Source organism: Nesoenas mayeri, assembly GCF_963082525.1.
Source record: "Nesoenas mayeri genome assembly, chromosome: 5".
Lineage (NCBI taxonomy): Eukaryota > Metazoa > Chordata > Aves > Columbiformes > Columbidae > Nesoenas > Nesoenas mayeri.
The window spans coordinates 41,157,288-41,170,792 of NC_137548.1; the positions used below are offsets into that span (position 1 = coordinate 41,157,288).

The 13,505-nt window shown below is 41.3% G+C and overlaps 1 protein-coding gene across 1 annotated transcript in view; it reads left to right on the forward strand.

Annotated features, from left to right (window-relative positions):
* LTK (leukocyte receptor tyrosine kinase) overlaps positions 1-13,505 on the forward strand; it is a gene marked incomplete at both ends in the record, with an annotated part of 94,721 nt that overhangs the window by 50,302 nt on the left and 30,914 nt on the right. Inside the window, 5 exons of the mRNA XM_080345261.1 lie at positions 4,303-4,442; positions 6,382-6,519; positions 7,469-7,621; positions 8,706-8,806; positions 10,660-10,826. Of these exons, the coding sequence (XP_080201387.1) occupies positions 4,303-4,442; positions 6,382-6,519; positions 7,469-7,621; positions 8,706-8,806; positions 10,660-10,826 (699 nt within the window). The remainder of the gene's footprint in view (positions 1-4,302; positions 4,443-6,381; positions 6,520-7,468; positions 7,622-8,705; positions 8,807-10,659; positions 10,827-13,505) is intronic.

Here is a 13,505-nt window from a genome sequence, read left to right on the forward strand (position 1 = left end):
AAATCCTGCTTCAGTCTCTTTTATCACGCCTCAATTCCAGGATCAAGCTGTACTTTTTCATAAATTCCAGCTGCACCAGACCACTTCAGTGAACTGTTCCCTTTCTGGACCTGGAGATATTCTCCTGATGGTGTTTCTTTCTTCAGGATCCATCCGCTACACAGTTCCCAAAAGCTTGGATATGTGTCATGCATGAGAGAAAGTTGTGCTGTCTACTTTACTGACTGCTAGGATTTATCATTAAATTTGTAGTATGGAACCTGCCACTTATTTTTTCGCACATATATCTTAGTGAAAGAACAAAGAAACAGATGGAACTTGAGACACAGTGTCTTAACAAGTAGGGCAAAGTCATGATATTTATTACTATATACCACTCTATAAGGTGTGGGTATTCCGAGTTATTACCAGTAGAGGAAGAATCACTGAGGAAGTGAGGTGTTCAAAATTCTATATATTTACAAAAAAATATATAAAATTATATTTCTCATTATCTCAGTAGACCTCAAACATCAAGAGACTGTAGCTTTTCTTGAAAGTCCAAGCCTTCTTCATCTGGCACTTGGCTCAGAAAGCTGTCTTCACTTTCTCAGGGTTACAGTTACAGTGCTGGTTCAGGTCACATCTAATGTCTTTTTTACTATTTTGCTTATCTCGCCTTTTCTCTCTTTATCATGCAGACTCAGTCACAGTTGAAAATTCTTCTGAGTCCTGTGTACTTTTATTGTGAATGGCGTCACATGCTTGTGTTTGTTGTTGACCAAAATTATTCCAGTATTGTCAGATGAAACTGGTTCAATAAGGAGCTAGTTTCTTTCAAGTCTCAGTAATCCCACTCCAGTGAAAATAAAAAAGCATCACTTGGGGCAGGGATAATATTTTCCCTTTCCATGGTCAGTAAGCCAAATTGATCTTGATCTTCTTTCTTTCTGAAGTACAAGACACTGGTCATGATAGTCTTGGCAGGTCAAAAAGCAAAAAGTTCACAGCCATGTGCACACATGGGTTTTCAGTTATCTAACCTCACAAAACAATTACAGCTTAGTTTTGTATGTGTGTGTGTGTCCCTTTCTTTGGGGGTGGTAGGAGGAGGAGACGAGGCGGGGGTGGCAGTGCTAAAATGCCCTACCAGCTTCTAAGACACTTGTAGAAACTGGTTTTGACACTTCTGTTCCACTAATGTGGTTGTTTTTATCTGCAAAAGTTACTTAACTTCCACTGTCATAGATGAAAACATTGCCATGTAGCTAATCTGAATGTCTAGAAACAGGTAGGGTCATTTGGGTTTCATAAATGAGGTGTCCAACTACATGAGCCTTTGAAAGGGAGTAGTCTGGTAAGTGTCCTCAGAAAATGCCTAATATATACTGACAACAATAAGCACAGCCATTTTGATTAAAAAATGTGGCTAGAAAAGGAGAGATTGTCCAGCTGTTCTATAGGACTCTAATTTTTGAATACTAATCTGAGAGTATGATTTACTGCCCCTTGTGCTTCCGTTGAAATTGCACCCAAAAATACACTGGGTCTAACTGGCTAGTGAAGGCAGGAGGGGTGGGCATGTGTTCTGCTCTCTCTTCTATTTCCTTTTTAAGCCCAATGGCTAGAACTGGATGTTTGTGAAGACTTGCAGAGAACAACTTTCTATCTATAGAAAAGTAATATAAAGTTTCTGATTTGTATGTTCATTGATTGACCCTGGAAGCATTTAGTATACATACCTTTGTGCAATAACCCATGCAGTGAGTTCCCCTAATTCAGAAAAGGTTTCAGCTTTCCTGTTCGGATGCATTAAATTTTTCACTCTTAATGAAGAAATTGTTCTTAATGTTAAGATAGTCTTTCTTAAAACTAATAAACAGTTACGTTTGTTGGATATGGTAAGGCATGACATAGAAAGGATTGGGAAGGAGAAGGAAGAAAACTTTTGCTCTGCAGAGGAGGTTTTGAGAGGTTAATATAAATCAAAAGTTGAAAATACAAACCAAGGGTTGAAATTATAGGTTTGCAGAGTGAATCTTGAATTCTCTTGCCTTAAGCATCAGGTTGCTTGCAACGCTAAACTTTCTATCCATGCAAATTTCTTAAAATCAAGTCAGAATCTGATAGCCCTCCCATACATACTGATAAATTTTCACATCTCTATTTAGAAGAAGAGTAATATTACCTCATTACTTGAGATCTAGTTTGACATAAAATCAATAGTAAAGGTATTGCCAAGTTGGGCTTATCTGGAAGCCTGCTGCAATGATCCATCTGCTGCGAGATTGACAATGGGTTGCATTCCTGGTTCCATTAAGAAAATTAAACTGGCTCTATCTGGCTCCTGTTTGGATAGTGAGATGAAGCAAAGAAAGTGTAATTATTTACAGCATTAGAAATCTTGCTGCAGCTGGATCTTTGGGGCGAGGCCTTCTCTGAAGGGGAATACCTTGATGATGATGAGACTCTGTATACCAAAGTATTCTGGATGACGCAAAGCTGCTTGTCATTTTTACAGTCTCTGGATGCTTGCCAGCTTTTCCTGTGGTGTTATAAATGGAGTCAAATTTCAGTACTAGAGTGCACAACTAGAATGTGTCATGGTGCCTTAGGGCTCTGACTCAGAAGAGCTGCCAGTTCACACAAGTGGTTGTTTAAGACAGTGGCCTTGCTCTTCTACAAGATGCCACAATTCTCCCAGCAGAGATGGCAGAAGGGACAGCATGTCTTTCTCAGCTGTGACATTTCAGAGGTTGGTTTATTAACTTAGATCACTGGTGGTTTTCATTTATTTTTATGTACAAGGCTATAAATGGCAAATTCAAAAGTATCTAGCTCATAAACCATGTAGGATTAAGGTGCAGCAGCTGAACTAGTCATTGTTTTCAGCTGTGGGGCAGTAATCTCTTTAGTTCTTACTACTAAATGTACCACTGTTTTTGAATCAGCAGCTGTGTGCTACAGGGTCCTGCACTCAGGGGTGTGATAACACTAGTGATGTGGTGATGTCTCAGCTGTGGGGTGGGTTGCAACTTGGTGGAGGTACTAGAACTATGTCTCAGTGCTTGGAAGGTCTAGTATGCTTAATAGGTAGATTCAAAAGGTTTAAAGGCTGTCCTTACCTTCATTGAACCAATTTGGTTAAGGACCATTGATTTTTGCAATGGAGTGATGAACAAAGCTCTGTCATGTAGCAGAAGTGATTCAGTTCTGGGTCAGTGCTGAATAGTCTCGGCTGTTGCGCCACAGTGTGGCAGGGGGAATATATTTGTAAGTGTATTTATATGATATATATTTACGTGCTGGACATTCCTGAAGCTGTGCTGTAATACAGAATGAAAGTAAAGCAGTCATTGTCCTTTGTTGGGTAGTGGAGACAACGCAGTTGTAATTCAGGGCTGGACATTTCTGAAGCTAAAATAAATTATATTGAGCTGTTGAATATGGTATGATGGAACAGGAAACAGCAGAAATAGGATCATCTTGGTAAGAGGAGCTCAACTTCAGATAAGTTTAGGGAATCTGCAGGTATTTATGTGTGTGCTGAATTTTTTTTAACAACACCTAAATACCCTGCCTTTCATCAGACTGATTTGAGAAAGGTACTTTGAAAATTTCCATTTGGTATCTCCAACTTTTGATGCCTAACAAGCATCGTTAAAATTACATAGAACTACTTGTCTTTCTCTGAATGGCCACAAGTGCTGCAGTTGAGAAACCTTTGCCGTCTAGTGGTGATGACTTTTTTTTGTGGTGTAATGTAATGTACCAGAGCAATCTGTATTTTCTGTAATATTCCTTCTTTTCTTCCTCTTGCTTTGTAGGTGTACTCTATCTTCTTAAGATGGGAGATTAGGTAGAGAATGCACAGAGAAAAAGATTCTCACACTTGACACAACTAAGAAATGTTCAGGGCCAGACACTTCCTTCCAGGACATACAATGTCGGTGTTAGCTTGAGGAGATCCAGAGAGTGAACACAACATAACCTGATATGTGGAAGGCACATATCAGGGGGGAGTGTCCAAAACTGGTGATAAATTAAGCCCCATTTTAACTTTATAATCATCCGGAATGGTGCGATCTTTTCAGCATTAGCAATAGGATCTGCTGCAAAGATAACCGAAAATGAGCTTGTTGGGCTGAGCATCACTTGTTTTATATTAACACCTGTTTTTTATGTTGGAGTTTACATTCATTGATCTGTCCCCCTTGTGGAGGCTATTACTCCTATTTGGTACAGTGCAGAAACTTTATGCTAGAGACCCCATGGATTCCAGTGTGCTGTGTGTATGTCTTATAGTTCTTTGTTGTCTTCTAGGATGAAATGGAAATACCTGATGGCCCATATTGGCCGAATAGAAAGACCTTTTAAAATCACCTTGCTGTATTCAAACTGTGGAGCACAAGAGGTTGAAGTGCTGGCAGTGGGCTCCTTGCAACTCAGGAACTGCTTTCATGGTATGTGGCAATACATCCCAAATGCAGTCAGAAAAGAGAGCAGCATTCTCACCAGAATCGATGAGTGTGATAAGGAAGTCAGTTAGATGTGAGTTAAATGAAAGCTGAGTCTCCTCCGTGATTTCTGGCAGTACTTACCTGCCATAGTCATATTTGCATGTGTTTTATGTGTGTGCACACGTGTATGGGCTCTGAAGACAGGGTTGAAGCTCAGAGTTATAGGATTTATTTCAGTGATCCTCTCTGCTTTTCAGATCTGCTTTGCTTGATCTTTCTATGAGAAAACGGGGCTTATGCTTCGTCCAGCAACAGGGATGGAAAAAAGTCTTTGCCTAGATTATTGTGGCATTTAATAATTTTCTTTCTTAAATAATCAAGAAAAAAAGACTACCCTGTGTCACCAAGGCTTTTTCCATACTGGGGCTCTATCTTCCAAATCTATGAAGAAAAATATTGATCTATGCTCCATGGGGTATATTTGCTACTGCCAGGCTGATAACTTCTGTCTAAAACGAAATTAGTTGAAATGTTATTATTATCTCCAAAGTACTGAGTGCTCAGCTCAGAAATCCTCAGTTTTACCTGGCTCTTACAGTCCTGTTGTGAATGTCATGCAAATGATATCTCAGTAGCTGTGCAGAACCTTGTTAATGTCATTTAGGCTTCCTGGAAGTACAAGAATCTGTCAGCACAGGCAGCCAGCAAGTTGGAGACATAATCATCTTCACTTCCTGTTTTTTATACATCAATATAATGCCATTGCCTCCACTTTGCAGACACTGTAGAAATAGCTTTGAATGTAATGTAAAAAGCTTCAAGTGTAAAAAAGAGAATTCTGGTTTCACAGAGCGGTTTCATGAGGCTACTTTTGATCATATTAGAGATTTAATTTTATTGCAGTCATTAGTCTTTTAATTTGACAAATGTTTCATTTTTAATGCAATGTTTTTTTTGACAGTCACAGAGTTTTAAGGGGATTCATGCAGCTTGAAGCCCTGTGCTAAACACTCAGTCCCTGCATAAGCTGATGCATGTTCCCAGCACAACATAGTGCCATAAAGAAATACTGGTTTCAGACTGTGTGCCTGGATTGCTGCAGAGGTGTCCTTTTCTCATTCTTCTGGAGCTGATTCCCTAACTTTTTCATTTTTTCCAGAGCAGTAATAGTCCCAGTGGAACTTCTTTACAGAGTTCTGCTAGAGGGGAGCAGGTTAATAAGAGCTGCATGGACACCCTCAGGTCCGTAACAGACTGGTGCACACACACACATCCACAGGACAGGTTGGGTGCATTAGCAGTCCTGCTTTTGGTAAATATCAGACTTTAAAATTGTGTTCAGCCTGGTTGCTGGGTACCTGTACAGTCAGTAAAATGCTCCCAAAATGCAGCTTACTAGACTAGGTAGTAAAGTTCCTGCACAGTGAGCCAACTTGTGGGGACAGCAGCTCTTTTCACAGACTGGATGCCACAGAGCTGGCACAGTGTTTCAGCAGCAGGAGTGTTAGTTAAGCCTGAGCCTCAGTAGGGCAGAGCAATGTGTCTGTCAGGACTGGAGCTAAGTGGGTATCTCTGCCTCCAGCAGCAGAGTGTCCTGCAGCGTGTCACAGCTGCACAGTCATGTGTGTGGAACTGTGGAGCACAGCACGGTAGGAAACTGCATGATCCTTCATTAAAATAAATAAATGAAGATAGCACAAACACAGCAGAAGATTAATGCGTGACAGAGAAAGGAGCAATAGATTTGGTCTCAGTGAGAGCTGAGGTGATCTGCAGGAATGTCGTTCTGGACAGAAACTTACATGGTAAAAAGCAGAGATGAGTATCATTTACCATACAAAGGACACTTTCCGAGGTGAAACACATGAATGCTGATGCTCATGAAGGATCATACACATTCTGCCAGCTCATCTCTGGGCTTCCTTTTCTTTTTTTCCTTTAGATAAAGAAAACCAAGATCTTTCCATATATGATAAAGGCTCCACCTTCCCCTGCCTTCATGGAGGCTGTGTCAGCCACCTACAAATCTGTGAATTCATCAGTGATTGCCCTGCCAAAGAACAGGAAGGCCTGAGGTGTGGTGAGTATGTGGCATGGCACTTTGTGGGAACATTCACCCCATTAGAAGAAATAACTTAGACTGAAAAATAAGTTAAATTAAATCAATCTCCAGATTAATTCAGTATTTCGCCTCCTGAATTATTTTATGCTATTTACATTGTTTGGATACCAAGATTCTCTTTGAAAACTCACCCTATATAGGATAAAATGGACTTGGGTTTTTTTGTTTTGTTGGGGTTTTTTTTGTTTTGGTGTTTGTTTGTTTGTTTGTTTTTTCAATATTGCAATAAGGACCTCAATGACCTGGCTTTCGTAGGTGCTGCTACTCCACAGAAAGGCAAAACCTTATGTACATGTTTGCAGCTGGGTGAGAAATTCCTTCTGGACCCAAGGTCTGAACCTCCCTTCAGTGGAAGGTGCTGATCATCTTTCTAGTGCCAGCCAAAAACATGGTCATAAATCTGTCCCTCCAAGATCTCAGTTCAGAATGTTTCTTGCACGACATGACAGGGAAATCCCCTGATTCAGTACATATCGTGCTAAGAGGCATCATGTAGCTTTGTTGCAAGTATAGTGGCAAAGATCTGAAATAATCCGTTGATTCACCTTCCTTTAAGTGACCACAGAAAACTTTTTGATGTCTCTAATTTAATATACAGCAAGGCCTTTACAAACATATGGCAGTGATTTACCATTCTTTAGACTTTGGGAGCTGCAGTTTTGCATAGTATCTAGAGCAGGACAGAACTGAAAAATCTCAAATATTTCCAAGAGCAAAGTGTTGGCTTTGTGAGAGTGGCTCTGGAAATAAAGAAATGAGACGTATAAATATTTCAATGTTAAAAAACTTTGTAGCATAGTTTGGTTAGCTTAGGCAACCACAATGAGTTTTGACTCTTGCTGCCATTCATGTTCTTCCATAATCAAGTTTCTCATATTTTTCTGCTTTTTCTTGTTCTCCATGGTAGACAGTCTCCCAGAAGGTTCACATTGCTCTTTTGAAGAGGGTCCATGTGGCTGGACACTGAATGAAACTGCAGCATCTCCTTGGTCTATTCAGGGTTTTAGTGAAATGATTCCACATGACTCCTTTGTAGGATCTACCTTGCAAGCCACTGGTGGTAGGTTCCTCATAGTTCTCTCTCACTCTCTGTGTGTATATGTGTGCGTGTGTGTATGTATATATATACAAGAGCCTTGAACCTAGGTTTTTAAAATGGTTTTAAATTTTTTGGCATTGCCAAAAGAACTTTAACATCAGTGCTACCTATAAGAACTTCAAATGCAGCTAAAATTCACTTCTCAACATGATTCAAAACTTTATATGAAACAAGTTCTACAACAAAGTTAACATGAAACTATCAAAGACACTGATTCTCCTTCACCTTAAAAACATGTATATATCTATAATGAATTTTCTTTCCTCTCTGTGTACTTTTTCCCTTCTTCTTCCTCTTATGAGCTATGCAACTGCAGAGTACTGCAGTAGCAGTATGGTAACTGTTGCATCACAAAGAAAAAATTGCCCACCACAACTAAGCAGCTTGTAGAAACAAATTTTTTGAGACTTCTGCCAGACTCCGCATCACATGTAAGCGTATCTGAAGACCAAGTGATCATACACTTTCTGTGCCACAGAATACCACAATAAAAAGAGTCAGATAATTCCCAGAACTGTCAGCTTGGTAAATAAGGAGGGAGGCCAGACCCTCATGTGTTCAGGTGGAAAGTCAGAAGTGTTAGCACAGATGAGTCTTTCCTCACAATTCCCTGTCAAAGTGAAGGGTGTCCATATGAGTGTCCTCTTTGTCTCTTGAGAGCTTGTCCTTGGGAACAAAGACTACAAATAAGCTCTTCCAGCTCCGTGTTTGTCTCACCAAGAGTCATTGATACTAATATTGTAAGAATTAGGGCTGATTAGGAGTTCACTGTAGACTGATATGAGCTCCTGTATGGCAAAATACTTGAGTGATGTCTGAGGTTTATGGGTTTACGTTCCAGGAACAGGTTTGGGATATTGACTTTTGTGCTGCTGAAATCTGCCAGAGTGATTATTATATCCTCACTAATAGATTTGCTCTCGAGCTGTGCTTGTCATCTTACTTACACTGTGCTTCAGCACACTGATGTTAAATTATTTCAAGAGATCATTAAAAAAAAGCAAACCATCATCTTGCCTTTTCTGACTCACTTTTCTGTTCACAGGACACTTCCTCTACCTGCGAGCAGACAACACTCAGACGAGGGGTACAGCCAAGGCTTACAGTACCAGCTTGCCAGCCAGTATTGCCACTGAAGACTACCAGGTATATTGCTCTGTCTTAGCACCTTTGTGGAGTTAATCTTCAGGCTGTAGGCGCTGTTTGCACAACCAGCTCATTCTCCATACTCTGCAAAACACTGAAAAGCAGGAGAGTTGGCTAGACTGCCTAGCTAGCTACTTGTTGAAAACTGCAAAAGAGACATGAAGTACATCTCCAGTAAGAGAAAGCAGGAGCCCCTAATCAACTCCTCTGTATGAAAATCTCCCCTGTCTAACTGCACTGACTATTCCTTTGAAAGGTACCCAGCACCTGAATTGTATAGGGTGGCTTTGGTTTGTAGGAAAGGGAGCTGGCTGTCTGGATTGTTGAGCCATTCAGTATACCTGCTGCTGAGACTTCACTACAAAAAGTCTACAGTACTTTTGTAGGAGTTAACAAACTTGACAGATTTACTGAGAACAGGAGTGTGAAGTTAGTAGACATAAGATTTTCCAGGAAAAGATGAAGATAATAGACTTCTGTTCACATTCTTCGGGGATTTCAAAAGGTGAGGGCAATTTGGTCTGTATAAAATCACATAACCTGCCTTCAGCCCAAATCTCTACCAAGAATAAGGGGAGCTCCAAGATGCTTGAATTAAAAATATTAAATAATATTGTACTCACAGCACTTGGGAAAATTAAGCTACAAGTTTGAGCTGGGGTCCAGCCCTGCTAGAAGAAAATAGAAAGCTTTGATGCCTCCTAATCAGAGCTGGCAAAAAAAATATAGTGCATTTGCCAAAAATGTAACTTGAGCATTTATATTTATTTATAAATCTAGGCCAGGTTTGCTGGGTAGTTCCAACAAAATAAAATGTGCTTGGAGCTAGGTTCACAAAACCAGGAGGAGGGGAAGCAGTAGCTGTTGGCTGTAGTGTACCGGTCACACTGGCAAGGATTTGAACCCACATTTCAGGAGCAAGGAACCTTCCTGTGGTTGTTCTTTGCAGCACATGCCTGTGTGTGCTCCCTTTCCTGCTGATGCTCTCTGTAATATAAAGACCAGCTGAGGGCTCGAAGCTGTGGTGGAAATAGCAGTTCTCTCTTGCTCTGTGGCAAAATGGAAGTGGTTGCTCCAAAGAAAGAGGAATGAGTCCTGCTTCAAAATACTCTTTGGTCTGGTGATAGGGTTGCTCACCTGTCATATGGTTGTTGCCTATGACTTGGAGCAAGTATGTGGATGAAGGCTTCCTGCCTCTAGACACAGCCTAATTCCTCATTTCAAGAGCATTTGGGGCAGGGCAGCTCTCCCTTTGGAGTGCTTTTGTGTTCTATGTAGTTGGTGCCTGAATGCAGATTGAGCCGTATCAGTGCAACACACTGACCTGGGTGGTTACGATGGGAATCCTTCAAAGATTTATACTGTGGTTCAAACCCTTTCACAGAAATCTTTAAGCTGGTGAGAACACTGAAGAAGAATGCATTTAGGACTGTTTTTCTGCAATAACCTAACACTAGCGGAAGCATTTCATGTTAAAACATTTCCGGAGTTTAACCCTGTGTTCCTCTGTGTTCCTCTGCTTTACTGCTTTTTTTTTTTCTTTTCCTGAAGGAGATAACAAGGAAAGCAGTCTTCTCTCACCCAGATGGTGTCTGAGGCCATGGATATTGCTGTCAGTGGCTGGAGAACAGCTGCCAAACAGCGGTGTCAGTCAGGGTCTCCACTAAGAAAATTCTGTGCTAGGAAGTGATGAGCCATACACAAGCAATGGGGGCCTTAGTGGTGTGCATGATTAAACAGTTTGACCCGGGATCAAAGGTTTGGTGTCTCAAGTACCCAAGTAGGGGAGAAGTGAGTACCTTTCCTTTTTTATCACAGATTACCATTCTTTTTCTCTTCTTCCTCTGTTACAGATCCAATTCTCAGTGTATGTTTTTGGCAACTACAATGGTACCATCTCCTTCTCTGTCAGGGAAGAGATAAAGGGAGCTCCAGTTACTTTGCCAATGTGGGAAAGAGCAGGGAGCTGGAGTGACCACTGGTTTCTCATCACCTTACCAATGCCAGTACTTCAGAACAGGTAAGACCTCTACCAGCAGCCTCCAGGGCTATCCCTGGAGATTTAGGAATTTGTGACTGTTGTGAAGCATCTCTTTCATTCTTACCTTCTTCCAGAGCTGTTTCTATGGAAAAGATTACAGGAGTACTGCAATTCTTCTTGCTGAGCAAGTATTCTGTCACACATGTATATCTTTGTGCACATACAGAGCCTAGCTCAGCACAAGCCCTCATGGTGTGTCTGCACTTCCACGCAGCCTCAGACAGTGCTCAGGTGTTGGCAATAGCAAGTGTCTGTACTAGAAACTTTTACCAACTTGAGAAAGCCAGTATATTCACAGTGGCAAAGTGCTCCCAGTAGAGAAACAGCTGTATTAGCATAGCTGCACTTTGTACTCTCACAGTAAAAACAACCATGTGAGTCAAAGGAGTGGTAAAATCACAGTTGCACCACTACAAGCCTAGGACCTGCTGTCAGTGCAGCTGAGGCAGCTGGAGATCATTCATGGCCACATCACTGATGCAACAATCTTGGGAAAAGACCGTTGCCCAAATCAGCCTTGCACAAAAGTTGTCACAGTTTTAGATGTGAAAATACAGCATGACATTGGTTTTCAAATGAAGTAAAATACTGAAGATTCAAAGAGTTTCAACCCAATCTAATTTTAATCAGGTACTTTCCCTACCTTACCCACTGTCACTCCATCTCAAACCATGTAGCTGGTATTGGCAGCTGGTTATTTTGCACAAGACAAATTATTTTAAATTGCTTCAATCTGTTTTTCTGCATCTTCCTCAGGAACACCGGTTTCACATGACACTTAAGACAAAAAAAATTTCAAAGTCTATACAGATAATACTATAAATGGAAAAATATCTACCTAATATCGGCAATAAATAATGTCTCAAACTGCAGGAAATACGGGGTGTGAGGGGATTTCTTTTAACTTCAAAGATTCTCTGCATCTTTGTGTAAAAGGCTAAAGGATGTGGATCTGGAAGTCATAGCAATTCAGACCCAAGCAGCAGTAAAATTCAGAGAGAGAGAATGTTGTTCCACCCTCTTTCTAGTTTAATTTCATTATTATCTTTGGTCTCAGCATTATCATGTGTTCACCATAAGCCCCTTTGCCATGAATTATTCCTTTAGGGTAGGAGAAGTTTGCATGCTAGCTGTATATTTAATGTTCTAGTCTGACACAGTCTAGAGCCCTGTGGATTAGCATCTGTTTAGTTCTGCCTGTGTACAGTATGACCAGCGAATTTGTCCAGAACACCTCTTTTCCCCAGGCACTTTCATGTGGACCTAACCACTGCAGAGTCCTAGGGGCTCTTCTGAGGTATTTAAGACCTTCTGCCTCCTCTGTTAATACAGTCCCTTATGCTTGTTTTCCAAAGCCTCCAATTTCTGCACCAGCCCTCCATTCTGAAGGGAAATGGATGTTCTGTGTCAGCAGGAAATGGACAGCAAGAGGGTTTAAGGAGCACTAGCCAGCACTGCGTGAAAAAAAATTGGTGTTCTAATACTGTAATGGTTGAAAGAGTTGAGCACTTAGACAAAATGAAAGGAGTAGGTAGGCCATGCATATGTGTATTACGACAGTCTATTTCCAGTAGTTCTACCTTGGTTGACTTCATGTAACGTTTTGTATGCCATTTTCAAACAAATTTAAAACTGATGTGGCACAACAGTGACAGTCACTGGGGGTGAGGCTGGAACTGTTCAGTCTGGCAAGCAGACCTGTGCTCCCTGTGACTAACAGAAGTAGCACATTGTCATTCACTGCACTGATCTAGAACAGAAACAGAAGCAGCACACACTTTGCTGGAAGGTGGTGTGGCTCTTTGCCCCAACTGAGGAAACCCTGGTTTTGGCCCCCCCAGGACACGGGCTCCATTCCAGGCCTCTTGCTTTGTTCCGTCCATGCTCTGCTTCTTGTTTCCCCTCTCACCTGCTTCTATGAGCACTCAGTGCCTTTCTTCCTTGTTTTCATATACTTAGTCTCTCTTCTCTTTTAGGCTTCCATTTATGAACCCATTGTATCTGTCTCATGCTTCCAGTCATAACTACCCTCCCTGAGCTTCTCCCAGACCTACAGTAAAGATTTATTCCCAGTCTTCTTGTTTGACTGGCTATTTTTCTCTGTCCATAGATCTCGGATCCAAACCTCCCGGCACACCAAGTCCAAGCTCCCCTGGGATCTTTACCAGGGATCTCCCCAGCCTCTCTGATATGCCACCTTAGAATCACAGAATTGTTTTAGTTGGAAGGCACCCTCAAGATCAGAGAGTCCAGCCATTAACCTAACTCTGACACTGAACCATGTCCCTAAGAACCTCATCTCTATGTCTTTTAAACACCTGCAGGGATGGTGACTCCACCATTTCCCTGGGCAGCCTGTTCCAATGCCTGACAACCTTTCGATGAAGCAATTTTTCCTAATATCCAATCTAAACCTCCCCTGGTGCAACTTGAGGCCACCTTGTTCGCTCTGTATTCCATGTAGGCAGTTTTTTTCTACATTTGGCCAGGATCAGCAAAAGAAAGAAGGGTTGGGGAAGAAAAAGTGTATTCATTAATTTGGAAGGGCAGTTCTCACTTCACATAGCTGAAGCAGGACCCAACACATCTCATAACAGCATGGCCATGGATAGTATGATTTAACCCCAGACTTGAAGATATACAGGGAAGGAGAGATTG